We start from the raw sequence: 27,709 nt of genomic DNA on the forward strand, positions 1-27,709 counted from the left end.
TGTCTCCGGAGCAGGTCCCTTCGAAGCCAGCCAGGCGGGGAAGAGGTGGAGTGGGTCTGAGGCTGGGCGCAAACGTCCGCAGAGGGTCAAGCAGCCACCAGGCAAACCTGTAAAACCAATTTGGGCGGCGCCTGTGGCTCAGTTGGTAAGGCGCCGGCCCCATATACCGAGGGTGGCGGGTTCAAACCCGGCCTCGGCCGAACTGCAACCAAAAAATAGCCGGGCGTTGTGGCGGGCGCCTGTAGTCCCAGCTACTCGGGAGGCTGAGGCAAGAGAATCGCTTAAGCCCAGGAGTTGGAGGTTGCTGTGAGCTGTGTGAGGCCACGGCACTCTACCGAGGGCCATAAAGTGAGACTCTGTCTCTACAAAAAAAAAAAAAAAAAACAATTTGGAGTCTCTGAAAACCTCTCCTCACACGCTCCGGTCTAGCGTGAGAAAGCCGTGTGGCCTCCTTCTGGCCCGGCGGCAAGACAGTCCCGGCCCCTCCCCGCGCAGCACAGGTTACAGACGCGCTGACCCCGCGGCCGTATCGCTGGGCGGCGTCCTGGAGCGGGTGGCGAGGTGTCTGTCGGCTGTGGGGCGGTGCCAGGGTCTGTCCAGAGTCCGTCCCGCCCCTTGCCTGGCCGGGCCGCGGGGGTGGGGAGGGAGGCACCATTGGGGCAGCAGGGCTCCCAGGCACGTGGTCCCTGCGGCATCGGGACGCGGGTGCTGGCACCCAGGAGCGGCGGCGACTGCACCCGGGGCGGAGGAGCGCCGCGCAGAGGTGAGGGGTGGGCAGCCTGGAGGGGACGGGACACCGGCAGGACCCGAACGCGGCCTGGGGACGCGGTGAGTCAGACTGGCAGGTGCCGAATCGGCGCTGGTCAGGGAGAGAGCCGTGGGAGGGTGGCTGTCCTACGGTGAGGAGCGCAGAATTGGACTGCGTGAGCGCGGCTGTGGGTCGGTGGTTGAACTTTGTCTCCACTGCTGTGTGGATCTCGGTGAGTGTGGACGGATACCCGCGTAGTTAAGTAGGTTGTATGTGTCCGCATATTTACGAATTCTGGGTGTTAGTTGGTGAGTGCGTGCGCCCCTGAAGGGAGCAGCAGTTGAACTTGTGAAATCTGTGTGTGTGTCTGATGTGAGCACCGCAGCGGCGTCGTGCTGTGGCGGGAGAGCCGGGAATCCCTGGAGACCCGCTGCGCCTCTGTCCTACCCCAGGGTCACTGTGTGTGCCATGCCTGTCCTGGCCGTTAGTAAGACTGGGGAAGTAAGAAGGGCAGTGGTGAGGAAGGACAGTTGAACCTCTGTCAGAGGACTTTTAATCTGGCAGGTGGTGCTGTAGGAAGGGTTAGGGGAGAGAAAGGTGATCCCCCTACACTCCCCTCTAGGGCAGCCATTGACAGACTTGGGGTCCTCCAGGAGCCCAACCCAAGGGCCAGGTCTGGCAAAAGACTAGCATGCTAGTTTGGATCTCAGAGGTCTTGGCTGTTGTTTCTCTGGGCATGGCATCCCCCACTTTCCTGGGGCTGCAGCCTGATCTTCCTGGTTTGTTTTGGATCTAGGCTGGGATAATGAAGAACTTTTGAGGACCAGGGTGGGGCCCCAGGGAAGCTGCAGTTATCTGTGGATGGGAATGGAAGGAAGAAGATTCTTTGAAGAGACAGGATCCAACAGGATCCACAAAAGAGCTCTGGAGACTCAGAAACCTATATTCCAATCCTGCCTTGGCCACTCTGTGACCCTGGGCAAGGCATTCCTTCTCTGAGCCTCAGTGACCTCATCTGTAAAAAGGGAATAATAAGTTATGGAACTTGAGGGCAGCTGGGGAGCTGATGTGTAGGTCATGTTCAGCACCCCTGTGCCACTGGGCAGGCTCACAGCTTCAGAGTGGAGGGTCAGTTCCTGGAGGGTGCCTTCTGAAACCAAAATCCCAACCATTCCTCTCCTAGACTAAACTTTCACAGGACTTCCACAGGACCAACCATGACCCCGACCCTTTATCCTGGGACTTAAGGCCTTTGAGTACTGGTCTCTGCTGACCTTTCCAGCCACCTCTCCCATCTGACTCTTCACCCTATAGTAACTGCCTGTAGACTCCTGTACACACTAGTCTGTTTCTTGCCTCTGTGCATTGTATATTCTCTGCTTACCACCTCACATGCCCAACTACTCTCACCTTCCTCAACTGGGGAACTACCCAGACTTGGGGCCCAGGTCAGATGTCTGCTCCAGAAAACCGTCCTTGATCCCCCAGCTAGGTTGGAGCCTCTTCTGGGCCCTGTAGTCTTGGTGCTTACAACCCTCGTCCCACCTTAGTCTGTCATGCTCTGTATCTGTCCCCTCCTTTCCTCTCCGTAACTCTGGGGGCTCCTGCAGGGCTGAAACTGCGTTTCACTCATTTCCATGTTGCCAGCACCCTGCATAGCGGTGAACTGAGAAAGCCACAGCAGCCCACTATCCCTCTCTCCAGCCCTCAACTTCCCCAGTGAAGGCCTGTCTGCAGTGGAGCTCCATGTCATTATGAAGAAGAGTAAACCAGAGTGTACGGGCTAAAGACTTAGATTTCATCCTGAAGGCAATAGGGAGCCAAGGAGGTTTACAAGCAGAGGAGATTCATGGTCAGAGAAGCATTTCAGAAAGATCTCTCTGGCTGCAGGTAGGAATGGGTTGAATAGTGTCAAGTGCAGGAAGGTCAGGGCATTTGTGATGTTGACATCAGAACCATCCTAGGCATTGTTTAAACTCTAAGTTAGAGTAAACTACCCAACTACAGTTGGGTAATCAGGCCTGATTAATAGCCCTGCCCCTAAGCTCTCAGATGTTCCTGCTGAGGAATTTGGGGATGCTTAGGACTCTCCCTCTCCCAGGGGGAACCAGTAGGCCTGCAATGGATCTCATCTTAACTCTGCTCTCCACTTGTTGGGTGATCATGGGATAGTTTCTGCTCTGCCAGCCTCTAAAAGGAGCCCAGAACCAGTAAGGTCCTACATTTAAGTGTGTGTCGGGCAGGGAGGCCCTGGGACAGGCTTGTTATTCTTTCTCCTCCTCTGTCTGCCTTGGGCTATCCTAAGGTCTGGTCAGAGGGGCTTGGGGATCACAGTGGGCAATCTTCAGAAATGGCTGCCAAGCTGGGCTACAGAGTAAGGCTGTGGCTCCTCTGTTCCTGTCCCACTCCTGTCAAGGCTATACTGAGCTCTAAGGCTTCTGGATCCCCTAAGAATCATCTAAGAGAGTGTTAGGCCATCACCAAGGCTTCATGAGTGATTTTGTGTCTATAGTCCTTATTAGAACTCTCATTATGTTTCTCTAGGTGTCCATTTTGCCATCTGTCAATGGGGAATGAGGAGCCTTGCCTCTTCAACTGCAAAGTTGCTATGAGAATTCTTAAGAATACTGGCCAGGAAAGAGCTTCATAAGCTTTAGAAGTTTAAAGTGCAATGCTCAAGGGAGGAGTGTGATACTCAGAGACTTATTATAAATGCATTTTGGAGACTATACTAGAACATGGGATTGTACTGATTATTAGAATTTAATCATTGAATGTCTTCCTTTCCCCTCTGCAGAGAAAGCTTACTAATAACAATTTATAAAAATTCCTTATTTTATCATCCAATAGCCCTGTGAGAGAGGAATTGTTATCTCCATCTTGCAGATGATGAAAGAGAGGCATAGAATGTATTTTACCCAAGGTCACTAAGCAAGGTGAAATCGGTGGCTCCTGTCTACGGTCCCAGCATAGCCTTCCCCATCCAAGACAGAAACCCCATCAAGGTGAGGCCCAATCCTCTGGATTCCAAGCTGAAGGAGTTTTGACTCCTGCCCCAGGAACCTGTCTTTGGGGTTTTCTTGTGGCCCTGATTATCCCATCGCTGTTAAGGTAATGACTGCCCATAGGACCAGAGAAACCTTGCTGAACTTGTGAGGAGAGGGAGAGATGCTCCTAATGGCATTTTCCTCTCCTCAAACTGCCTTCCATAGCCCTGTCTGCTGTACCCTTTGGGCCATACCTTCCTCTTGGGCTACCTTTGGGTCCTTAGACCTGGCCTCTCCCTATCACTGAGCCCTGATGAGGGGAGGCTGACTGTGGAGGCCCATTCTCACCTCTTTACTCATCCAGAGGCCAGTTTCAGGACGAGGCCAGGCCATTCCTGCATTCTCTCTCTGTCCACATCACCCAGCACAGATTTGGCACAGGGCAGATGCCAGTGAGTATTTGGGAAAGGAATGACCATGAAAAGGTAGGCACACAATACAAGAGAGGGTCTTTGCTCTGTGGAGAGCCATAGTTAGTTCTTGAGCAGAGTTCTATCTATCACCCTGTCTCCTAGGCCTCAGTCATTCCTGGTCCAGGAGGAGTAAGTGGAGTTTCTGCTGGAAAAGTGGGCAACCTGGCCCTCTCCCCTATATCCTGTTCCTGTCATCGCAGCTCCCCAGAGAAGGAACCTGGGCACTGAAGCAAGGGAAGAGGGCCTTCTTGAGACTCTTCTGCCATCTGGCAAGAGCCTCCTGGGGTTCATGTGGCTTCCTATGCAGCTTGCAGGAGGACTCTTGCCACAGCCAGGCTATGCGCAGGGAGGGATGCTCCCCTTCTTGCAGGAAATCTAGGGCCAAGGGACATACTTCTGTCACTGCCCTGTTGTATGTATAGTCTCCTCCTCGGTCTCTCTCCTTCCAGACTCCCTAGTACCACACCCCTTCTGTGTGGCACCATCTGTGTAAAGGTCAACTCTGGCCATGTTATCCCCTTTTAAACCCTGCCATGGCTCCTTGTTTTCCTCAGAATAGAGGCCAAACTCCTCAGCCTGGCATTTGAGCCTTTTCATATGAGTTACTCAGGCCCCCACACATTCTATGTCACCTAATCCTCCACACCAGCCACGCACAATCTCCTGGCCTTTCCCCAACAGGCCACATTTTCATACCACCAAGTGTTTGCACATGTCTCTTCTGCCTTTGGTGCCTTCCTACCCCCTTTTTTTGTCTTTTGAGACAGAGTCTCACTCTATCACCCTGGATAGAGTGCCATGGCGTGATCATAGCTATCAACAACCTCAAACTCTTGGGCTCAAACGATCCTCTTGCCCCAGCCTTCCAAGTAGCTGGGACTACAGGCACATACTACCATACCCGTCTAGTTTTTCTATTTTAAGTAGAGATGAGGTCTCGCTCTTGCTCAGGCTGGTCTTGAACTCCTGAGCTCAAGCAGTCCACCCACCTTGGCCTCCCAGAGTTGTTAGGATTATAAGTGTGAGCTATCACGTCTGGCTTCACCCACCCCTTTTTCTACCTGACAAATTCCTAATCATTTATTAATTCCCAGCGCAATGACCCCTTCTCTGGGAAGTTCTTCCTTCCCACCTCCCCAAGGCCAGGTAGGAGCTGGTCTGGGCTCTGTGGCTCCTAAGCTTCCTGTGGTCATGGCTTAAATCACCCAAATGGACTTGGTCCATGTCTTCATCTTTCTCCCTGCCCAGATCAGGTGCTCCTCAAGGGCCTAACACTGTGGTCTGAATCCAGGTTCACAGGGTTCCTCTGGGACTGGGCACACAAGGGCATTAGCAAGTGTCTGCTGGGACTTTGTGGCTCCTGGGAATGTAATTATGATTGCATTACTCCAGACTCTGTGGTTCTGAAAATCTCAAAACCAAAGGCTGTCAGGAGCAACAAGTGACAAAATTAGAAAACAATTATCAGTCACTCCTGGAATCAGAGGCTTTTGGAACTGGACTCTCAGAACCAGTGAACTCAGAATCCTGGACTCGCTCAGAGTGAGACAGTCTCAGAGTCAGATTACCAAGTATCCTTTCTTCTCTTCTATCCCTTTTTCCACCTTGGGTTCTCCATTCTACCTCTTTCCTCCTAAGCTCTTCCTCAAACCTAATCACAGCTCTTCCAGGAGCCTTTCCTGACTGCTCTGTGATCTCTGCCTCTCTGCCAGGGACACCTGGGCTCCCTGACCACTGAAAATCACCATGGGCCTCTGGATTTTAGTGTCTCTCTGTTGTGACAGGAAGAAGACACAACCTCCACATCAGGACAGTGCACAATTTGCCAGCACCATGGAGCACCCACCTGCCCGTCTTATTCCTCACGAGCTGTCATGTGCAGCAATGATTCTTCTCATTGGACCAGTGAAGATCCCTAGGCTGAGAGAGGGGGACTGACTTGGCCAAGATTTCACAGCATAGGTGGTTCCAAGTTAAAGCCTGAACCCAGGGTTTTTGCCTAAGTCTGGCAGGAGTCATTGGCTGTGATAGGTTGGAGCGGCATCCAGGGCCTTGTGGTTCTGAAACTGTTCAATTCGGTAGCACATCTCAATGGCCCAGTGCTGGGCTGTGCTAAGTTGGAGGTAGGAGTTCTGCTCTGGGTCAGGGGTGGTGTGCTCAACCCCACACTGTAAATAATTAGAACACGAGACCTTGAGTTACGTCCTTCCTCTTTAAGGGTCTCGGTTTCCTGATCCGTAAGCCTGGCTGATCTGAGACACCTCTACTCAGATGCTCTGAGCTCAGCCTTAGTGAGTGGCCTCCACAACTGGGATCCTGGGGGCTCCTGACAGGGAGAGAGCGTCTGGGAGGGGCTAAAGAGCCCTCACCCACCATAGCATTGGCTGATAATATCTAAGGTTACCCTTCGGCTGTTTCTGCAGACCAGCCCCAATGCTCAGAATGCAGAAGCACATTAGGCAAGGCAGAGGGACCTGCTGGCCTTCAGCCTCTTGGAGGACATGTGGGAGGGAACAGAGGTGACTTCTAAGCTCCCAAGCCTGTGCAACCCAGCCTTGCCCTCTCTACTCCCAAGTTACAGGGATGATCACCAGTCCCCCAAGTATATCAGGTCATCTTTTGCTCTGGTTTTTGCTCATTCTGCTCCTTCTCTCTCTCCAGTCAGCTGACTCCAACTTATCTTCCAAAATGCAGGTCAGGTGTCATCTGCTCCAGGAAACCTTCTCTAGCCACCTTCTATTCCCATTTGGGACCTCCTTGGCCTAATCACCCTGAATTGTCTTGCCTGTTTCTGAGTGTGCCTCTGTTACCTTGACAGTGAGCTCCTTGAGATCAGGAAAGCTTCTGACAAGCCTCCAAGTCCCCAAGTGCCCTGCACAGGGACAGGCATAGACATGGCGACCTTTGTGAAGGGTGATTGAGTGAAGGAGTATGGCAGGTGTCAGCTCCTAAATGGGGTCCCTGGACTGCATTCTTCCAGTGTTGGAAACTTTATCTATGGACAGTCTGGCTATGACCTTGCTACTTATAGCTCCTGCCCATAATTCCTATGGGATTTCCTGACCCTCTTATCTTTCTGAGATATTCTCATCCTCCTTGCCTTTTCCACTTGCTGAAATCTTCTCTTATGTTCATAAAATGAGTCTAAATCATCTCATTGAACAATCTCAGCAACCCTCTGAGGCAGATTCTGTTCTGATATTGAGAGGAAATTGAGATTTGGGATTGGAGTTAAGAGACTTGTCCAAGTCCTACAGCTGGGAATAGCAGAACTGAGATTTCCCACTTGCCCAGATCCCTCTTCCACCCCCTTGATGAGGATTGGTTCTGGGTGCAGGTTCTGTTCCCCTTGTAGCATTCTACCCCTGGCAGAGATAGGCAGCAGGGGTCTCTGGAGTGGTGACAGGGCACTCTTCTCTGCCAGGTTGGACAGGGTCCACCAGCCAGGCTGCGTGGCACACCCTCGTGGAGTAGCTGGAATGTTGTCCAACCACCTTGGAAATTCCGCAGCCAGCCTGAGAACTGCCCCAGCTCCTCCTCCCAGTTTCAGGCTCACTAGCCTAGAGCCACAGAGAGAAAGACCCAGATTGGGATGGGAGCAGAGCCAGGTCAGGGGGAAGGTGGTCTGCGTACAATCCTTGGCTCTGCCCTTGCCTTATCAGTGAGCTTGGGTGAGATCTTGAGCTACCCTTTCTGGCTTTAGTTTTTCCATCTGTAAGATGGGTACAATAACCATCATGGCCACCTCATACTAGGGAAGTACTAAGAAGAATAAATCCAGGGCCCTTCCAGTTGAGCATTCCTCTGGTGGAGAACTGACCAGACAGGCAGAGCTGTGGGATTGAAAGGGGGGTAGTCAGGGAGCTTCCTGGGGAGAGGCCTGGGCCTTGCAGGTAAGAGTTATGGTCAGAGGCATAGCTTCTGAAGTCAGCCAGATCAGAGCTGCTCTGCTGTTTGCTAGCTTTGTGACCACGGAGAGGTTATTTAGCCTCTCTGAGTCTCTCAGGACTAAATGAGAAGAGGAATATGAAGCTGTCTTAACACAGAATATGGCAGATACAGAACTAAACTCTTGAGATATAGGTGTTAGAAGATAAGGGAGTTGTCCCTGACCAAAGATATGACCATGGGACTGCTTTTGTTGTGCTTGAGACAAGAAGATGAGGGTAGAAGCAGAAACTAGATCAGCCAGGGCCTGAGTGCCAGGCTGAGGAGCTTGGACATTAGCCCAAGGGCACTAGGGAGCCATGGAAGGGTTTTGAATTCGATGGTATTTGGTTGGATTTGTGTTTTAGGAAGACCTCATGACTGCATTATGAAGGCTGGACAGATGGGGTGTAGGTGGTGGCAAGGAATCCAGTGAGGAGGCTGGGGCAGTGGTCAGAGATGCGCAGGCCTAAGGGGTGCATGTCTGAGGGACTTCACTGATTGAACTGGACTTGGTGAGGGATGGACTTCAAATGGGGTGGAAAGAGGGAGTTTGTCTAGGTTACATTGGAGGTTTGAAGCTTGGAAGGATGGTGGAGGCCCATCTCAGAAACAGGACAATTGGCTCAGTGCCTATAGCTCAAGCGGCTAAGGTGCCAGCCACATACACCAGAGCTGCCAGGTTCGAATCCAGCCCGGGCCTGCCAAACAACGACAGCTACAACCAAAAAAAATAGCCGGGCATTGTGGTGGGCGCCTGCAGTCCCAGCTGCTTGGGAGGCTGAGGCAAGAGAATTGCTTAAGCCCAGGAGTTGGAGGTTGCTGTGAGCTGTGATGCCATAGCACTCTACCCAGGATGACAGCTTGAGGCTCTGTCTCATAAAAAAAAAAAAAAAAAAAATGAAAGAAAGAAAGAAAAGAAATGGGACAATGACTTTGCCCTACCTTAGCTTGTTGTGTGGAGGCATCTCCTAAGGAGGAGAAGACAGGGTGAGTGCCTGGGTGGAGTGGGGTGAAAAGGAGATATCTCTTGACCTTATCATAGATGCTAAAATACACTGGCAGATAGCTACCAGCCTGAGGGCCACATCAGCCTGAGACAACCCAGCAAGGGGCACTAAGTAAAGAGCAGCCCAGTGGCATTTCCCACAGCCCCATCCAGCCCTGTTCCTGTGGCCCATCTCCTCTCCTACATCACCCAGCCCTTGTACTGCATTTCAGCTCGGGGACCTAGCCTCAGCTATCTCAGACCCTGCTTCCCGGTTCTAGGGAAATGAAGCAGATGGAAAAAGGTAGTTCAGGAAGGGGATATTCCTTTCTTCTTATGATGTGTCCGAGGTTCTGGTGGATGCTGAGGGCTGGACCTGCCCATACAGAGAGATCCCTTCACCAGGCATCCCCTCACAGAAGCCTGGTGCTTGGTGTGCCAGGGGTTCTCCAAGGGAACACAAAACCAGGGTGAGAATTCAGCAGGACTGTGTTCTAATCTTGTCCCTGACTTACTGTGAGGCCTTGAGCCTCAGCTTCCTCTTCTGTGAAAGGGGGTTTGGCACAGGTGATTTCCAGAGGATGCTCCAGGCCTGGACTCTGTGTTTCCACTGCATGACCACTCATGTCTGAGTGTGGCTCTGTGTGCCTCTGTATATATCTGTGTGTCTTGGTGTCTGTGCCTGTGTGTTTGGGTGTGGGGTGTGTGTTTCAAGTGCCTGGTAGGGGGATGCTTAGAGCTGGGGGGGAGGGGGGAGGAAAATTCTAGACAGACACCTAGCTTAGGCAAAAGTGTGTTGGGAGAAGTACAATGGAGTGTATACTGGACAAGGAGGGTATTGACCATTTCCTGCTATGGGACCAAAGCCACAGAACCAGGCCCAAGGGAGGGGACGCTGGACACTTGGCTTAGCTCTGAGGGACGTGGGGTGGGGGGAGATTTTCCCCTAGCAGAGTCATTCTCCTGTGAAAGGGGGTACCTGGGGAAGGAGGCTGGAACACGTGAGTGGGGATGGACAGCTGAGATGTGGGAATGCAGAGGACACTGTGACCAGGACAAGCACACCAGGCCACCCTTCTGCCTCATTCAGGCTAAGGATGTATCAGAGGTGGTGGCCCTGGAAGGGCTTGGCCCGGCTGGCTTCCCTTGACCCATGCTGTCTTCACTTCCCTGTGTCTGTAGGAGCCCCCTGTAGGTTGTGGCACTGTCTGCCCTGAAAAATGCTGGAGGCTGGGCGTGGCCCCAGGCGTGGGACCTGTTTTTCCTGTTTCCCGCAGAATTCCTTGCAGCCTGGTCCAGGCTTGTGCGTTCATGAGTAAGGAACCTGAGCATCCTGACCTCGAGAGCAGGGACTGATCAGGTACAGGGTGCCAAGGCGGGTCCACTGGCTGGGAGGCTGGGCAGGTGTGCGTGCATGCTGTGACCGCGTGTGCACTAATCTGGGATTAGACTACAGAGTTCCAGAGCAGGTGGCCTGCCCTGCTTCCTCATCCCAGGCTATGATGAATTCAGGCTTTAGAGATAAACAGCCCTGAGTATCAAGCCCAGTTTTTCCAATTCCTGGCAATGTGACTTTGAAAAAATAGTTTAACCTCTATGGCACTGACTACCAAGGGGTGAAGATGGGAGATGGGGATGAAATGAAGGTGCTACATAGAAGGTGCTCAGCCAAGTCTGGCTCCTACAAAGCCAGGTGGCTGGCAGTGGAGGAGAACCCCTAAGCAGACCTATGATCTGAACCAATAAAAACATGAGGCTGGCCACAGATGGCACCAGAATGCCTGAGTCCAATTCCTCTCTCCCTGCCATTTCCCTGCCCTGTCTAGATAAGGGAAGAACCTTCTGGGTCCCTGCAGCTCATGAAAGAGAGACAGTCCAGAGGCCTGTCTAGGTATAAGCAGGTCCCAGATGTGCTGCGTCCCTAGGAGAGTTGGGCTGTCCCCTGGCCATCTAGGGTCAGCAGATGAGAAATCCTTATGCGCCATTGTCCTCTAAGAGGCCCTCAGAGAAGCAAGGAAGAGGAGAGGCACCTTCTTCAAGCTCAGCCTCCCATGGGCTCCTGTAGCCACCTGGCTTGATTCATTCATTCATTCTCTTGTTCTTGTAATACCTGCTGTGGGTTGGGCCTCTTGCTGGGTGATAGGGACAGAGAAAAGAGTTAGATAGACCCAACTCTCAAGGAGCAACTAGAATGTGTTGGGTTAGAGGCTAAAAGGACAAATTACCAACAAGGAATGCCCTGAGGAGTGATGGTGGAAGGGGAGAGCTTCAGAGATGAGGTGACATTTCAGAAGTGTGTGGGAGTTCTGGAAAGATGTTCCAGATAGACAGGACAGCATGAACAAAGGTGGGGAAGCCTGGAAGGACCCTTAAATGGCTCACATCTCCCCTCCAGACTGGGAGCTCTTCAGGGAAGGGCCAGCCCTGGGTCCAGAGTTGAGTGGTGTTGGACAAAGTCAGGTAGAATCTGGGTGAGGTCCCAAGGGCAGCCAAGATCAGGAGAGGCAGAGGGGGATGCTGAGAGACAGGACTGGGGACTTTGTTGTCTCCCTAAAACAGAGGCTGAGGCTAGGAAAGATGTACTGCCAGGTTGATGAGCCAGCTTATGGAAGGAGAGGCCAGGTGGGGTCAGTCTGGACCAGGGCCCACAGTGATGGGGTCCCCAGCTGGACTGGAAGGGTGGAGGCCAGGATATCTTAAAACAGGTGGAGGGGCAGCTCCCTCAGTTAATGGGGAGACAGGGAAATCTCCACCCCTCTTGTTAGTGTCAGATATTCCACCGTTAGTGATTAGCAGGATACTCTTGGTGCAGAGCCATGAGATGCTGGCTGTGAAGAAAAGATGAAGGCCTGGACCTTAATCTGAGGAGAGACCAGCCAGGCCTTGGCCCTGGGACAGGAGCACAGCACCAGCATAGAGGGGGCTAGGTGTGCCCAGAGCATGGAGGAAGCCGTTGTCACTGTTTCCAGTGGGGCAGAGGACCTGGGGGAGGTTTTCAGGCTAGAGTTCTTGAGACTGGAGAATTTGACCTGTGAGAGGTCTGAGACCCGGGAGAGAAAGAAATGCCTGATGTCACCTGGGTTTTGTGGCAGAGCTAAACTGGAACCGAGCTTTCTGAGTCCCAGGCCAGGGCTCTGTCCTAGGAGGAAATGTGGCCCCTCTACAGCCCCTCGGTCTCACACTTGGGACCTCTCCATGCTCCTCCTGCAGCTTCTATGGGCCAGCAGCTCCCAGACCACCTTCCAAAGCACCAGACCCAACAGTCCCAGCCTGTACCCATCCACATAACACATCTGATGTGAAATTCCTTGCCTCTCACCCCTCCTCTATTGGAAAAAGGTCTCTGGTGCCTCCCTCCCAAATATCACTGAGGTCTGCCTATTCACAGGGTTCCAAACCTGGCACCAGCTTGGGCCTCCCCTGGGACACCACTCTCACCTCTGCAGCCTCCAGTCAGGACCTGCAGCCCCTCTTCCACTGTGGTCTGAGAGAGCTTCCTAAGGGTTCAAGCTGAGCCTTGATGCTCAGAACACCACAGTATATCTACTGTGTTCCAGGCTCTGCTCCAAACATTTCATACAAATTACTCAATCCCCAAGCAGTCTTATGATGGAGAGTCTATTAACCACCTCATTTTATAGCCGGGAAACCAAGGCAGTCTGAGCCCAGAAGCCATGTTGATAGTCCCTGAGTTTACTGCATTGAAGGATAAAAAGCTCAATGGGTGGAGGTGAGGGACATAGATGGATTCCAGGTAGCGGAGCTGCAGGAACTAAGGCTGGAAGGGGAAAGTGGTGGACACATTCAGGAAACTGCAGGTCACAGGGGATGTTGCTGGTGTAGTTAGCAGAAGCTGGGTTATGAAAACCTCAAGTACCAGGAGCTGGACATAGTGGCAGGCACCTATAGTCCCAGCTACTTGGGAGGCTGAGGCAAGAGGATCACGTGAGCCCAGGAGTTTGAGACCAGCCTGGGTAAGATAGTGAGACCTGCATCTCAAAGAAAAAGAAAAAAAAAAAGGGTAAACCTAGAGTAGCAGACTGAGGAGCTGGGTTTTCTCCTGAGAGAAGGCAGGAACCACAGGAGGGTTTCGAGCAGGGGAATTACTTTGACCCCTCTGGATTGTGAAGGGGGCTGAGGCTGGAGGAAGAAGGCCAGTGCAATGTTCCCACAGCAGGAGGCAGAGGCTGGCACTGGTCTTGGGCATGCATGGGGCAAGGGCAGAATTCAGAAATTATCTTGACCCTTTGGGAAGAGAGATCTAGCCAACTGGCCCTGCCAGAGCCCCATTACTACCTGCCCCCCCCCTTAACCTGACACTATATATAGGCTTTTACCTGACTCCTTCTCCTTGTCCTGCCCTGGCTCCTTGAGAAGCCACTTAAGTCCATGGCAAGGATGCAGGCCCCTTTCCTCCTGGGTTGTACATTTGCTGACAATAGGAGACAGGGAAGATTTGGAGGAAAGGGGAAAGACACTGAGGGACCTATGTGCGCCCACAGCCCCTCTAATCTCAAACTCATGGGCCTTGAACTGCTGCTGAGAGGCCAAGACTGAGGAGGAAGCTCGGGGTCTAAGTGAGTGGATGTTGCTGGCCCTCTAGAGTTCCCCAATCCCAGCCTCTCAGCACCCCAGGATCCAAAAGGAAGAGAATCAGGTTGGGTGCAGTGGCTCACACCTGTACTCCCAGCCATTTTGGGAGGCTAAGGCAGGTGGATTGCTTGAGCTCAGGAGTTCAAGACCAGCCGGAGCAAGAGCAAGACCCCCATCTCTAAAAATAGCTGGGCATTGTGTCAGGCACCTGTAATTCCAGCTACTGGGGCGGGGGTAGGGGGGAGCTGAGGAGTTTGAGATTACTGTGAGGTATGACAACATGGCACCGTACCAAGGGCAACAAAATGAGACTCCATCTCAAAAAACAAAACCCACCAAAATGTAGGGAATTGTATAGCCCTGGATTCTCAGGGTGGAGAGGATTCACACATCATCTACCCTCTCCAGCCTTCTAGACATACCCACATACAAGGCACAAGCCCTTCTGCAGCCTCACTAGAGAAACTATTTGCATATCCCCATAAACAGGAGTTCACACCTCCCTCCTACAGCCCCTTCCACTGTGGGATGGACCTGGATAGGAATTGCAGCCCATCCCTAGCTGTGTGAGGTAACTTGACCAAGTTACTTAAATGATCTGTGTCTGAGCCTCTTGATTGGAAAACTGCAGATGGTGACCTGACTCCCAGAGCGTGTTGTCAGGATTAAATGAAGTAACTTTAATAAAGCACACAGAGAGGCAGGGTTTGAAAATGTTAGTTTCCCCTACCCTTCACAGTTAGAAAGTTATTCTTTGTGTTTTTCTCAAACCTGCCCACCTGGGACTTCTACTGTGATTTCCAGCCTACCTTCTGGGACCTTTGGTCACATCTTTATCTCCAGACTGAAATCTGTCCCCTGCCTCCTAGCTGAGAGAGAGAGAGAGCTATTCTTGGTCATACTGGCAAAGGTGGGGAGTAGAAGGTGGACAAGCTGTTGTCTGGGCATTCACCGTCTGCTGAGCAGTTAGTCCCCATGAGGATGTTATAAGCTCACTAGAGACGAGGTAAGGGAATATCATGAAAAAGAAACTGGAGGGTGGCACCTGTGGCTCAAAGGGGTAGGGTGCCGGCCCCACATGCTGGAGGTGATGGGTTCAGACCCAGACCCAGCCCAAAACTGCAAAAAAAAAAAAAAAAAAAGGAAAAGAAAAGAAACTGGATAGGTAAAGAAGAAGCTGCACAGAAGTCTCCCTCTGCCCCCATCCCCCATCTCCACCCCAGACCCCAGACTTCCCTGGGCTCTTCAGGAGAGTTACTGTCCCATCTAGTAGCCTCACAGGTCTCGAGGTTATGACTACTGCTTGCACATGTAGAAAGTGCCAGAATATAGGAGTATCTAGAAAATATTCGCTGAGTGAGCGCATGAATAACGCTTGGAAATATTTCCTCAAATGCCAAAATACCAAGCACAAGACCAGAGCCTCCCCAAAGAGTGGGAAGATGAGCTGTAGGAAGGAACTCGGCAATGCTCCCAGGAGGCCAGAAATGCCTCAGCAGGGAGTGGACACTGGGTGTGAAGCAGGGCCAGCCAGCCTAGAAGGCCCCTTCCTATAGATCTGAGACTATACCCCTCTGGCACCCCAGCTCCTTAGATTCTAGAGCTCAGAATCCTAGATCTAGAATTCCGTGATCCCAAAGTTCTAGGGCAGCATCAGCAAAGTTTTTCTTAAGGTCATATAGCAAACAAATATTTTAGACTTTGCAGGCCATATGGTCTTTGTTAACAGTTGGGGGTGGCTGTGTTCCAATAAAGCTTTATTTATAAAAATAGACTGGTGGGCTGACTCTGGCCTTTGGGCTATAGTTTCCTCACCCCTGTTCTAAAGTTTGTTAATAATAATATGTGATCCTTATTTTCTTGGATCTCATGCATCCTCAAGGTTCTAGGGTTTGGAGATTCTGAGTCCAGATCCAGGTCAGATGCCCTGGTAATGTGGATGTGTCAGACCTCCCTGCAAAGCCTCAGCTATGGCTCAGCAGCGGTAGCACAGTGGTTACAGCGTCAGCCACATACACTGAGGCTGGTGGGTTGGAACCCAGCTGGGGTCAGCTAAGCAATAATGACAATTGCAACAGAAAAATAGCCGGTGTTGTGGCTGGCACCTACAGTTTCAGTACTTGGGAGGCTGAAGCAAGAGTCGCTGGAGCCCAAGAGTTTGAGGTTGCTGTGAGCGGTGATGCTACAGCTCTCTACCTAGGGCGACATAGTGAGACTCTGTCTAAAAAAAAAAAGCCTCAGCTATGACCCTGATGTCTGTTCTGCCCACTCCTCTGGTCCCTGCAGAGCGATGGCAGAAGGCCCAGGGAATGACACCATCAATGACACCTGGGATAGGGATGAGCTGGGCTACAAATGCCGCTTCAACGAGGACTTCAAGTACTTGCTGCTGCCCGTGTCCTACGGCGTGGTGTGCGTGCTGGGGCTTTGTCTGAACGCTGTGGCGCTCTACATCTTCCTGTGCCGCCTCAAGACCTGGAACGCCTCCACCACGTACATGTTCCACCTGGCCGTGTCGGATGCGCTGTATGCGGCCTCCCTGCCACTGCTGATCTATTACTACGCTCGCGGCGACCACTGGCCCTTCAGCACGGTGCTCTGCAAGCTGGTGCGCTTCCTCTTCTACACCAACCTGTACTGCAGCATCCTCTTCCTCACCTGCATCAGTGTGCACCGATGCATGGGTGTCCTGCGGCCTCTGCGCTCCCTGCACTGGGGCCGGGCCCGCTACGCCCGCCGGGTGGCAGCTGCGGTGTGGGTGCTGGTGCTCGCCTGCCAGGCCCCCGTGCTCTACTTCGTCACCACCAGCGCTCGCGGAGGCCGCATCACCTGCCATGACACATCGGCGCCCGGGCTCTTCAGTAACTTTGTGGCTTACAGCTCCGTCATGCTGGGGCTGCTCTTCGCGGTGCCCTTTGCGGTCATCCTGGTCTGTTACGTGCTCATGGCGCGGCGGCTGCTGAAGCCAGCCTACGGGACTTCGGGAGGCCTGCCGCGGGCCAAGCGCAAGTCGGTGCGCACCATCGCCGTGGTGCTGGCTGTCTTCACCCTCTGTTTCCTGCCTTTCCACGTCACCCGCACCCTCTACTACTCCTTCCGCTCGCTTGACCTCGGCTGTCACACCCTTAACGCCATCAACATGGCTTACAAGATCACCAGACCCCTGGCCAGCGCCAACAGTTGCCTTGACCCTGTGCTTTACTTCCTAGCTGGGCAGAGGCTTGTGCGCTTTGCCCGAGACGCCAAGCCACCCACTAACCCCACTCCTGCTACCCGGCCTGATCGCAGGCTGGGCCTGCGAAGGTCGGGCCTGCGAACCTTAGACAGAACTGACCTCCAGAGGGTGGAAGATATATCAGCCAGCAGTGAGGACTCCAGGCAGACAGAGTTCACGCCAACTGGCAGCCAGAACACTAAGGACATCCGGCTGTAGGCTCCAAACCCCTTGGCCTGTACAAGTTTATATGGAGGAGAGGAGCTGTGGAGGACCAGGACTTGTGCAAATGGGATTGTCTCCCCCAATAGGGCTCATCAGCGACTCATGCTAGATGACCAAGGAGGCCATGACCCCATGCTCTGTCATTTGGCAGGTATTGAGGATACTCTCTCCTCCATAGTCCCCAATTATCATTTGAATGTGTGATTGGGGGAGTAATATTTCAAGAAAGGTAAGTGTTCAGGGCCAGGGCTGCCCCCGGCCTGGCTCCCACACAGATAGTTGGTCATGCCTGCCAAGATGCCTACGCTGGAGTTCAGTCTATTTAAGACAAATGGAGAAATAGCTCCGAGAGGAAGATATCTTACAGACGTCACATAGCAAGGTCTGAGCCTGAGCTATCTCGGCTGGGGGTGGAGTCAGATTGGCCAGAGGACCCTGATGAGCAGTCAGGGCCGAGCTCCCATGGTAGTCTGGGGCAGGACTGGGTACCACAGTGGACTCAGCTCTGAGGCGTGCCCCCTTCCCAAGAGATGAATGTCTGGGGACTGATGTCATAGACCCCTCTAGAGGCTCCCCTGGGCTGGGAGCCAATGTGAGACTGTAATTTATACTAAAGGTTTTGTTGCCTGCAAAGCTGTGTCTCGCTGTGTGGTCAGAGGATGGGGATATGACTTGGGAAGCTTTCAACATCCACACAAGGGTCAATTCTCCAATCTGTTCTTTTCTGCCACCTAGCTCCCCCCTGGCAGTCTGAGAGGCAGTCTCACATCAGGGATCCCCTCTCTAGACCCCAGGTCATCCCCTACTTTGAAGCTCCTGTGCCTGGCTCTGTGCCAAGCATAGAGAAGAGTCAGATGTGGTCCTAGTCTTTGGGATCCCCTAGTTTAGTCCCTTGCCAGTAAATGTTAAACCATTTAACTGGATCTCCAGGGGGTGTGAGAGGAACCACTTATTTGTAACATTGCCAGTTGAAAATGGTGCAAATACTCCTACCATGGCCAATTCAAACAACAAATGTGATGTCAACCTCTTTGTAAAATTTCTGAAAATTTAACAATTGGCTCTTGCAAGCAGGTACAAGTTACTCCAGCACTCCACTGGAGAGAGCTGAGTGGTTGGGGCTGTATGCCAGGGGATTCATGGAGTAGGAGGAGACTCCTGAGTTGCAGCTTCCGAGAAAAACAGTTCACCAGAATATCCAGGTGCAGGATACATCCTGGGCAAAGAATGGGGGTGAGAGAGCCTGGCCTGCAGGAAGCATAAGTGGGCTGGCCAGTTGGCACAGGCTCAAGGCAGGGATGGTGCTGGGGCTGGGTCACCAAGAGGCCAAAGCGGGGCTCCCTTCTTGCCCTGACTATGAGGTTCCCATTACACTGGGCTAAGTGTGAGAGAGACTTAGTCCTCCTCCCATCCAGTCCTCTGCCTTCTGGGAAAATCCCAGCTATGTGGCAGGATGGTTGGTGCATGGGCTGGATCAGGGTTTAACATGGGGGAGACAGGTTTCACCCATGGCAGGTTCTGGGTCCAGCTGGGACCACTCTGAGCCAGTTTTTGGAGTTCAGCTGGACAGGGTCCAGCCCTAGCATTTGGGCAGTAGTGAGGCAAAGCTGACAGGCTAGAAAGCCCTTGCCCTGGGGACTGACCCTGCCTGACTCCTGTGACTTTTCTACCCTTCCCACTCTTCCTCGTCAAAGACAGGGCACCTGCAGGTGTTTCTCTAATCAGAGCCTAACTCCACAGCTCCCTCGTGTGACAGAGACTCATCATAGGCCATGGTCCAATCGATAACTGCATTGTGCAATGAGGGTGACCTGCCCAGAATAGTGTAAGATATCTACCTCCTGCGTTCTAGATTCTATACTTCCGTTAATGTCACCAGAGTTCTCTGAGCTTTCTTGCTTCTTACAGACTGTCCTTGACCTTTCCAGCAGGCCCAAGCCTATCTCTTTCCTGCTGCTCAGGCTGAGCCCTATCGAGGCCCTACCCAGCTGAGACGCTCTGCAAACCAGGAGTGTGAATGCTGAGTTCTGACCGTCTCCGATCTGCTTAGACCTGGAGGCAGGGGTTGCAGACCTCATCTCTTTGGGAGTCCTTAGTGTGCGTCTTGTTTGGGAGTGGGGCTATGGCCACCATAGGCCCAAGTTTCTCTAGCCCCCAATCCTCTCAGGTCCTGCCGACTTAGCCCTCCTGCAGCTGCCCTAGAGACCCTGAGAATCCAGGCCCCATGGTGGATGGAGACAGCACTATAGTTTAGCTCTAGGAAGCTTTCCTTCAACTACTGCCTGTAGATTTCTAAGGACATAGGACCTGGGGCACAGGAAGGGATTATTTGCCACCTAATCCTATGGCAGGCATGTTTGGGGTGGGACATGGAGACTCTCCGGGAACCGAGGACAGGCCCAGGACCCCACCTCTGGACCCCAGTTGGACTGCCCAGCCCCTAGGTATAGATATCCTTGCTGCTTGGTGCTCAGGCCACGTGGCTTGCGGGCGAGGTTTCTGTCCTGCTGCCTTGTGCTATTTTCAGCTCAAGTAAGACCAGGATTTTCCACTTGCAGCCCCAGACCATTGTCCAGTAGTGCCGTGGGGGTGGGGGGGACCTGCCTGCCCTCAAAATATCTCCTCTTTCCCTCTGGGGCTCCCTGCCCCTCCCCACCTTCCCACCCTGACATCACTTCCTGAGGCTATTGACTCATGAAGGCCACTATGAAAGGGCACGTGAGTTGCCCTGCCATGGGACAGGACCCCAGGGATTATCCAGCCCAGCTGTAGACCCAAGGCCGGAGAGAGGCGGGGCCTTGCCCAAGGTCAGTCAGCAGGTCATTGCGGCGTCTGGATATGAGCCAGGGACTCAGCTGCTCCTGCTTCTTCAGTGAAGGTTGGTGCCTTGGCGGGAACCCTGCTGTCACCCACACTGACCAGAGCAGAGCCCTGTAGCTGAGGCAGAGGCATGGGTAGGGGATGGAGGAGAAAGAGGGTAGAGATCAATGTGGTGGGGGAGAAAATGCCCCTGACGTGGACAGGCTGCAGCAGCTGTTCCTGATGGCTCCATGTGACCAGGGCAGGAGCCTTGGCACGTAGTGGTCTCTGTCCTGGTGGCAGATGTCCCAGCACCCAGGAGGGAGGGGGAACCCCAGAGGACATCCCCACGCTCACCCTCCAAGGTTGTGCCTGGACAACATTTTTTTGTTTTGTTTTGTTTTGTTTTTTGAGAGTTTCATTTCATCGCCCTCAGTAGGCATCACAGCTGACAGCAACCTCAAACTCTTGGGCTCAAGCAATTCTCTTGCCTCAGCCTTCCAAGTAACTGGGACAACAGGCACCTGCCACAATGCCCAACTATTTTTTAGAGACAAGGTCTTGCTCTTGCTCAGGCTGATCTTGAACTCCTGAGCTCGCCTTGGCCTCTCAAGTGCTGGGATTACAGGCGTGAGCCACCACCTAGACAACATGTTCTCCACACATAGTTGCTACAGTCTGATCTAAGTAAGGTCACCAAAGCCAACCTCCTGCCACCTTGTCATGGCAGATTTGGGCTGATCTGTTTAGTAAAAGGCAAAAGATTTATAAACCTGAAGAGAAACCAGAGTATAGGCTGGACCAATCTGTTTAGAATCAGGCACGTAGGGGAGGGAACTCATGTACTGACCCAGGTCCCAGGCACCATGTGGGACCCTCTCACGTACATTATGTACATGTTCTTCACAACAACCCTGTGAAGTGGACATTATCATCTCATATGGCAGAAGAGGGAAAGAAAAGGGAGGACTCAGGTTACACAGGCAGAAGGTGGGTTGAGATGGAGTCCAGGTCCATCCGATGCCCAGATCCATGCCCTTTCTGGTATCCTGCACCACACCCAAGCCGTGCAGGGCAAGAGGATCTGTAGGTGACCCTTCACCTGGTTCAAGATGAAGGAGGCAACCCAGTGAAGATGAGGGTGAAGGCACAGATGTTACACCCAGATCACCTCGGTTGGAGTCTTATCTCTACTTTTCCAGCTATGGCACTAATCTTGTAACACCTCAGTTTTCTCATTTCTAAAATGAGATATGATTTCCCACACAGGGCATTTGGGGGGTTTACCTGAATTAATACACATGAAGCACCGAAAACAGTGCCTGGCACCACTGCAGGGGATACAGAGGCAAACCAGCTGGGGCCTGCCCTCAGAGAGCTGTGTCACTTAATATGTAATCATATTAGGATAAATATTTCAAAGGGGAAGATGGTATGTCTGGTCAGTGTGCAGTGGGGGCCCAATATCTCCCGGGACCCACTGTGGGGGCAGGAGGAGAGAAGGAGGTCCATCCTGCAGGAAAGTGTGGGACCAGCCTCTGTCCAGCCTGGCACTGGGTAGCTTTCACCCCACGGTCCTGTGCTGTTTACAGAGCCTTGTCCAGGCCTGGCTGTGGGAGGGGAGCAGGGAGAGGGGAAAGAGAGGAAGAATGGCCCCTGTAGGACAAATAGCTCCCATCCACCCATCACAGCAGGTCAGCCATTTCTCCTTGAATGGTGGTCTGCAGCCACACTTTGGATCAACTGAATCCCAAGAGCAAGTATGGAAGGATCATCCTGGAACTGGGGCCAAGGCAGGCAGTGAATGGGCAGCTTTTGCTGTGTGACTGCCTTCTCTGGGCCACACTGGAGCCTGGAGACCTGCCATGCTCCAGTTCCCCACCTCAGCTATGACATCAGCTGCCTCCATCCTCATCAAAGGCACAACCAACAGCTTCTTCCCAGGCTTTGTCTAGACCTCCAGGCTCTTGGTTCTGAGGACTAGAGTGGTGGCAGTGGGTCTCCCCGGCATTAAGTGACCAGAGAGGTGAAGTGACGTCACTGTTATCACACAGGGCCACGCAGTGCCACACAGTTCAAGCCTGAAAGGTGGAGGGTGGATGGTGGAGCTTTGCCAGGAGTGACTGGGCTGCAGGGTGAGGGATGTGCTTGTGTGAGTGAGGGATGGGGGTTGAGATTGAGCCCCAGAGTCAAACTTTCATCCTCTGCCCCAGTGCACTGTGTAACTTGGGTGGATCTCTACTCCCTCCAGGCCTCAGTTTCCCTTTCATGCGTCTTGGCCCTATCTAGCCACTCTTCCTCTAGTAGGGGCTTCCTGGGATTTCCTCTTGGCTTCAATTCAGCTAAGTGTTCAGTCTCAGTCCAATCCCAGCCAGGAACAATGGACCGGGCGGAACCAGTCACTCACTGGTCCCAAACGCTGTCCTTAGGGGCTCCACCCACCAATCTGAACTATTTTCAGCCCTTGCTGATGAAGTCAGACAAAGACTTTCCACTCCCTGCACAATGACTTCCCTGGACCATTGTACAGCAGTGACACAGGGGACCCACCTGCCCCCAAATATCCCCTGCCCCTACCCTCTGGGCCTCCCTGTCCTGCTCCTCAACTCCCCACCCTGATACTGTTTCCTATAGGACATTGTGAAACAGCACATGAAAACCCTGGGAGACATGACCAGTTGGAATCAATTTTCTTTCCTGGCAGGGGCCCCAGGGATTGTTTGTCTGCTTAGTGGGGCTAGAGGCCCAGAGAAGGCTATGCCTTGTCCAAAGTCACACAGCAGACAGGGTGGAGCCTAGACATGAGCCCAGGGCTCTTTTCTGCTCCCACTGCCTTGGCCAAATTCCTTACCCCTAGTCTGTGTCTCCTGGAACTGAGAGCTCACCTTCAATGGCCCGGGATAGGCATCTTGGGGAAAAGCCTGGGTAGTGTGGGTGAAAGGGGGTCATCTTGAGTTCTGACCTTGAAACAGTGAGCTCAGTGCAGGGGCCTGAACATAAAGCCTGTTCTCCCTATTAGGTCCCATTTTTACTAAATGTGGCTGTTATGGATGGCATGTTTGTACTCTGCCCACAAATGCATATGTTGAAATCCTAACTGCCCAGGTGATGATATTGGGGTGTGGAGTGATTGGGAGGTAATTAAGTCCTGACGATGGAGCTCTCATGAATAGGATTAGTGCTGTATAGAAGGGACCCCAGAGAGCTCTCCCACTCTCTGTCCACTGTGTGAGCATACAAGGAGAGTTGGCGTTCTACAATCTGGAAGAGGACCCTCACCAGAACCCCACATCCTGGCACCCTGATCTCAGACTTCCAGCTTCTGGACCTGTGAGGAATAAATGTCTGTTGTTTACAAGCCACCTAGTTTATGGCATTTTTGTGATAGCAACTGGAACTAAAACAGTGGCTTTAGCTTGCACTGAACTCAGGGTTACCAAGTAGCAGGTCTGGGGAAAGGAGGAGGGCTGGGGACACAGGGCAGCTGAGCTAGGAGCAGGGTTCCGGCCCTGTTCAGCCACCAATAATTCTGTGACTGCAAGTTCAGTTCCTTCATTGCCGATACCTCTTTCCCCAGGTTACCAGACAGTGAACGTAGAGTAAGGAACAAACATCAACTGTTTTACTTTCCTCCCTTCCATGATAACTGCTCAGTGACCTGTGATTTTCCTTTCCCGTCCATCAACTGGACATTTGGCAAATTACAAATCTTAAGTCACTTCTGTGCAACAAATAAATCAAGTTTAAAATCTCAGTCCCCTACCTAATTAAATGTTCACCCCTCCTCTTCCCCTGTGCTGGCGGGACCATCCTCACTCTGCCTCTGGGTCCCTTTCTCCTCTAGGTGTTGAGAGGGTGGAGAGAAAAGGGAGAAAAATGTGTCTTCCCTGGCCATCAGTTTCCCCTGCAAGAAGCCCTCTAAACACCAGCCCTCATCTTTGTAAAAAGTCTCTTTGATAAAGTATTCCAAAGTTACCCAACTTGCAAGTGCCATGTCTTTCCTGCTGAGACCCTGACTGATACCCCCCAAGGACCCTGAGTGATCTTCCTGGAGTGTCCCCTCACTGGTCTTGAGTGTGAAAGCCTGTCCCCTTTGCACTCCACTCTCCACACCAGTCTGAGGTCTCGTACTGCAAAGACGTCTTCAAGTCCATGGATCCTTGTGCTCACGGTGTAGAGGCAAGGGTGCCGGGCTTAGTAAGGAACTCTGAGGTGCCCAAGCCCCAGTTGTTTACAGGTTTCTTTAGAAAGTGGGCTACTTTCCCCATGTGTCCTCAGATTTATGTCCTGGAGCCAAATTCCAAATCAGCAGCCACATGAAAACACCCCCTTGTGTGGGATTAAACTGTTAGATCAGCTTTTGTGACCAAAGTGATTATAAAATGTGGGGCAGGAAATTAAAAGCCTGCTGCATAAGTTGACGCACTGTGTGTGCTATGTCCGTGTGTGCGGGTGTGTGTGTGTGTGTGTGTTGACTGACCATGTCTGTGTGTGCGGGGTGTGTGTGTGTGTGTGTGTTGACTGACCATGTCTGTGTGTGCGGGGGGTGTGTGTGTGTTGACTGACCATGTCTGTGTGTGCGGGGTGTGTGTGTGTGTGTGTGTGTGTGTTGACTGACCATGTCTGTGTGTGTGGGGTGTGTGTGTGTGTTGACTGACCATGTCTGTGTGTGCGGGGTGTGTGTGTGTGTGTGTTGACTGACCATGTCTGTGTGTGCGGGGGGTGTGTGTGTGTGTGTGTGTTGACTGACCATGTCTGTGTGTGCGGGGTGTGTGTGTGTGTTGACTGACCATGTCTGTGTGTGCGGGGTGTGTGTGTGTGTGTGTGTGTGTGTTGACTGACCATGTCTGTGTGTGCGGGGTGTGTGTGTGTGTGTGTTGACTGACCATGTCTGTGTGTGCGGGGGGTGTGTGTGTGTGTGTTGACTGACCATGTCTGTGTGTGCGGGGTGTGTGTGTGTGTGTGTGTGTTGACTGACCGTGTCTGGGTTCAAGGGAGAGTGGGGGAGGGGGAGTTCTGGCAGGCACCTGGAGACAGAAGGGCCACAGATGGGTAGCCAAGTCAGAGGGACAACAAGGGGCTTCCAGGAGGTCAAATCAAAACCAGGTGACGAAAGTGTGCAGGCTTGGGGATGGCAGCGATTGAGTTGCAGGGGCTAGAAGATCCAGCTGCCAGCTCTGTGGAGCTGCCTTTCTCTCTCCTCCTCCCTTGTGTCCTCAATTCCTTATCACCCTCCCCTTTTTTTTCTCCCTGTCTCCAGCCTGGGAGCGGAGGGAGGGAGACAATCAGTCCAGGCTTCAGCCCTTGTTAATTCTGGGCACTGGCTCTGAACTCTTTCTTGGCTGTTCATTCTTCTGAGGGTTCCACATTGGTTGCCGCTGCGCCTCCGCCCCCTGGTGGCCATAACTGGAAGAATTAGCAGGAAAAGGGACCGCGTAGCCGGGAGCTGGGGTCCAGAAAATGACCAGCTGTCAGTCTGGGGTGGTAGAAAGGTAGGATTGAGAATTGAAAGACAGAACGTAATTTGCACATCGTTACTTGCCGATATAATGTTCATCTCCTGGGGGAGCGCTCAGGAGCACGCTCCCTGCTTGGCAATCTTTTTTTTTTTTTTCCTTCTGGAGAGCCCGCTTCACAGGAGCCCTGTGCCTACCCAGCTCCACCTCAGGGACATAACGCCTATCTGCTTCTCAGCCCAGGGAAGGGTACAACTGTGCCCCTACTCCAGGCTGGGCACCCCCACTCCCTCCCCTGCCCCACTCCAGTGGCTCCACTCCCATCAGAGTCTCCTGTCCTCTTTATGCCCCTAGAAGTTTTTGTCTTCTCACAGGACAGCCTCCAAACCTACAGCCCACCTCCCAGGGAATGTCCCTGTGATTGCATCTGGGCAGAAGTTGGAGTCCTCCCACCACCCATGAGATGCTGTAATTTGGATACCCCCAGCTCATGTGGAAGTCATGTGGAAGGGGAGGCCCATGTCCTGGGCCCCTGAATGGAATGAAAAGCACAAAGGTGGGCTCAGCCAGCCTTCCAGAAACCCACCTCACAGCCTCAGTCTAGACCTGCACACTTCTTAGCCACAAGCTTTTACTCCACCTAAGCCGATGTCCTCACTCGGAAATACAGAAAGTGCAGAAAACTTGGAACCAGAGGGACTTGTATTCGAATCCCAGCTCTGCCACTCACTAATCAGGTGACCTTGGGCATTTCAGTTTTCACATCATAAAAAAAGGGATAATTGGCCAGTGGTTCATGCCTGTAATTCTAGCACTCTGGGTCCAACACAGGTAGATTGCTTGAGCTCAGGAGTTTGAGACCAGCCTGAGGAAGAGTGAGATCTCATCTCTATCAAAAATAGAAAAACTGAGGCAAGAGGATGGCTTGAGCCCAAGAACTTGAGGTTGCTGTGAGCTATGATCCCATAGCACTCTACTCAGGGCACCAAATAAATAAATAAAGGAGGCGGGGATAATTATACTCCTGTCACATTTTATTTGAGCTGTCTATATTCCCCTGCTAGAATGAAAGTTCCCAGGGGACATGGGTCTCTGACTGCTTTGGTCTCTGCTTTATCCTCAGTGCCCAGAAAGATGCCTGGCTTTTGTTTTTGCAGACTATCTAATGCTGGTGGATACTCATTATATTAATTCCTTTCCTTTACAAAGCAAATCAGATTAATTACTTCATGTAAGTTTCACAATGGCCCTTTGAGATAGAAACCTTATTATTATGATTGATTCATTTATTCATTTGGCAAATATTTAACAAGTGCCTACTATGTGCCAGAGACTGCTCTGTGTCTTTGTGCTTGGAAATCATCACTAAATAAAGAAAGATGAAGACCCGGCCTTTGAGCTTAATTTCTAGTGAGGGGAGAAAAGCAATAAGCAACAGACATAATAAAATGTAAATTACATAATCTGTTAGAGCTCAGGGAGGCAAACAGTAGGAACAGGGGATGAGTGAGCAGGGAAAAAGCAATTTTAAACAGGGTGGTCAAGTAAGGCTTCAGGAGAGGGTGAAAGGGGGCATTTGAGCAAATACTTGAAGAAGGTGTGGGATTTAGTCAATGAGAAAGAGCCTTCCGGAAAGAGGACCAATAAGTGCAAAGACCCTAAGATTTGGCTGCCAGTGTGGCTGGGGTGATGTGGGCCTGGAGGAGAGGAAGCCAGAGGTAGGGGAGATCTGGTAGGACGGTGAGTGAGATGGGAAGTCATGGTAAGGTTCTGGGCAGGAGGTATAACCTGGGACATTTTAGAAGGATCAGCCTGGTATGTGAGAATAGACAGACGACAGTAGGGCAAGGGCAGAAGTAGTTAGAGCAGGGAAGAGCTCAACCTGGGTACTGGGACCGGGTGGCAGCTATGGAGGTGGGGAGAAGTGGACCAAAGCCATGTGTATTTCAGAGGGACCTATGGGATTCCTGATGGGTCTATGGGAGGATGTGGCAAGAGAAAGTGCACCTGACACCTAGTGAAGGTATGGTGAGGGGCACACAGCTGGTCTGCCAGTGGGGTTGGAGGAGTAGAGGATGAGACCAGGGTAGAAGGAAGGTGCCCAGATGGAGGTCAGCATCTGGGAAATGACTGAGCAGAATGGAGGGAAGGACTCTGTCACTGCCAGTCCCAAACCAGCCCCAGGGCAGTACGGTGTTGATTTGATCAATGGCTTTTTCCTCTTTCCCTGAATTCCCCCTATGATGGCCTTTTAATTGGGTCTATTTGTTCCAAGACCATGGACTGAGCTGAGCAGATG

At 52.3% G+C, this 27,709-nt stretch overlaps 1 protein-coding gene across 3 annotated transcripts in view; it reads left to right on the plus strand.

Moving 5' to 3' along the window:
• The first annotated feature begins 635 nt into the window (after window positions 1–635).
• P2RY2 (purinergic receptor P2Y2) overlaps window positions 636–27,709 on the plus strand; it is a 29,766-nt gene continuing 2,692 nt past the window's right edge. For 2 of the 3 annotated variants that reach the window (XM_053561337.1, XM_053561335.1), the window contains exons 1-4: window positions 636–828; window positions 10,306–10,483; window positions 16,003–20,033; window positions 25,785–25,966. In XM_053561337.1, coding sequence (XP_053417312.1) covers window positions 16,007–17,149 — 1,143 coding nt within the window. In that variant the 5' untranslated portion in view covers window positions 636–828; window positions 10,306–10,483; window positions 16,003–16,006 and the 3' untranslated portion in view covers window positions 17,150–20,033; window positions 25,785–25,966. The other variant, XM_053561336.1, reaches the window with a different exon arrangement.

This window comes from Nycticebus coucang, chromosome 14 (assembly GCF_027406575.1).
Source record: "Nycticebus coucang isolate mNycCou1 chromosome 14, mNycCou1.pri, whole genome shotgun sequence".
Taxonomy (NCBI): domain Eukaryota; kingdom Metazoa; phylum Chordata; class Mammalia; order Primates; family Lorisidae; genus Nycticebus; species Nycticebus coucang.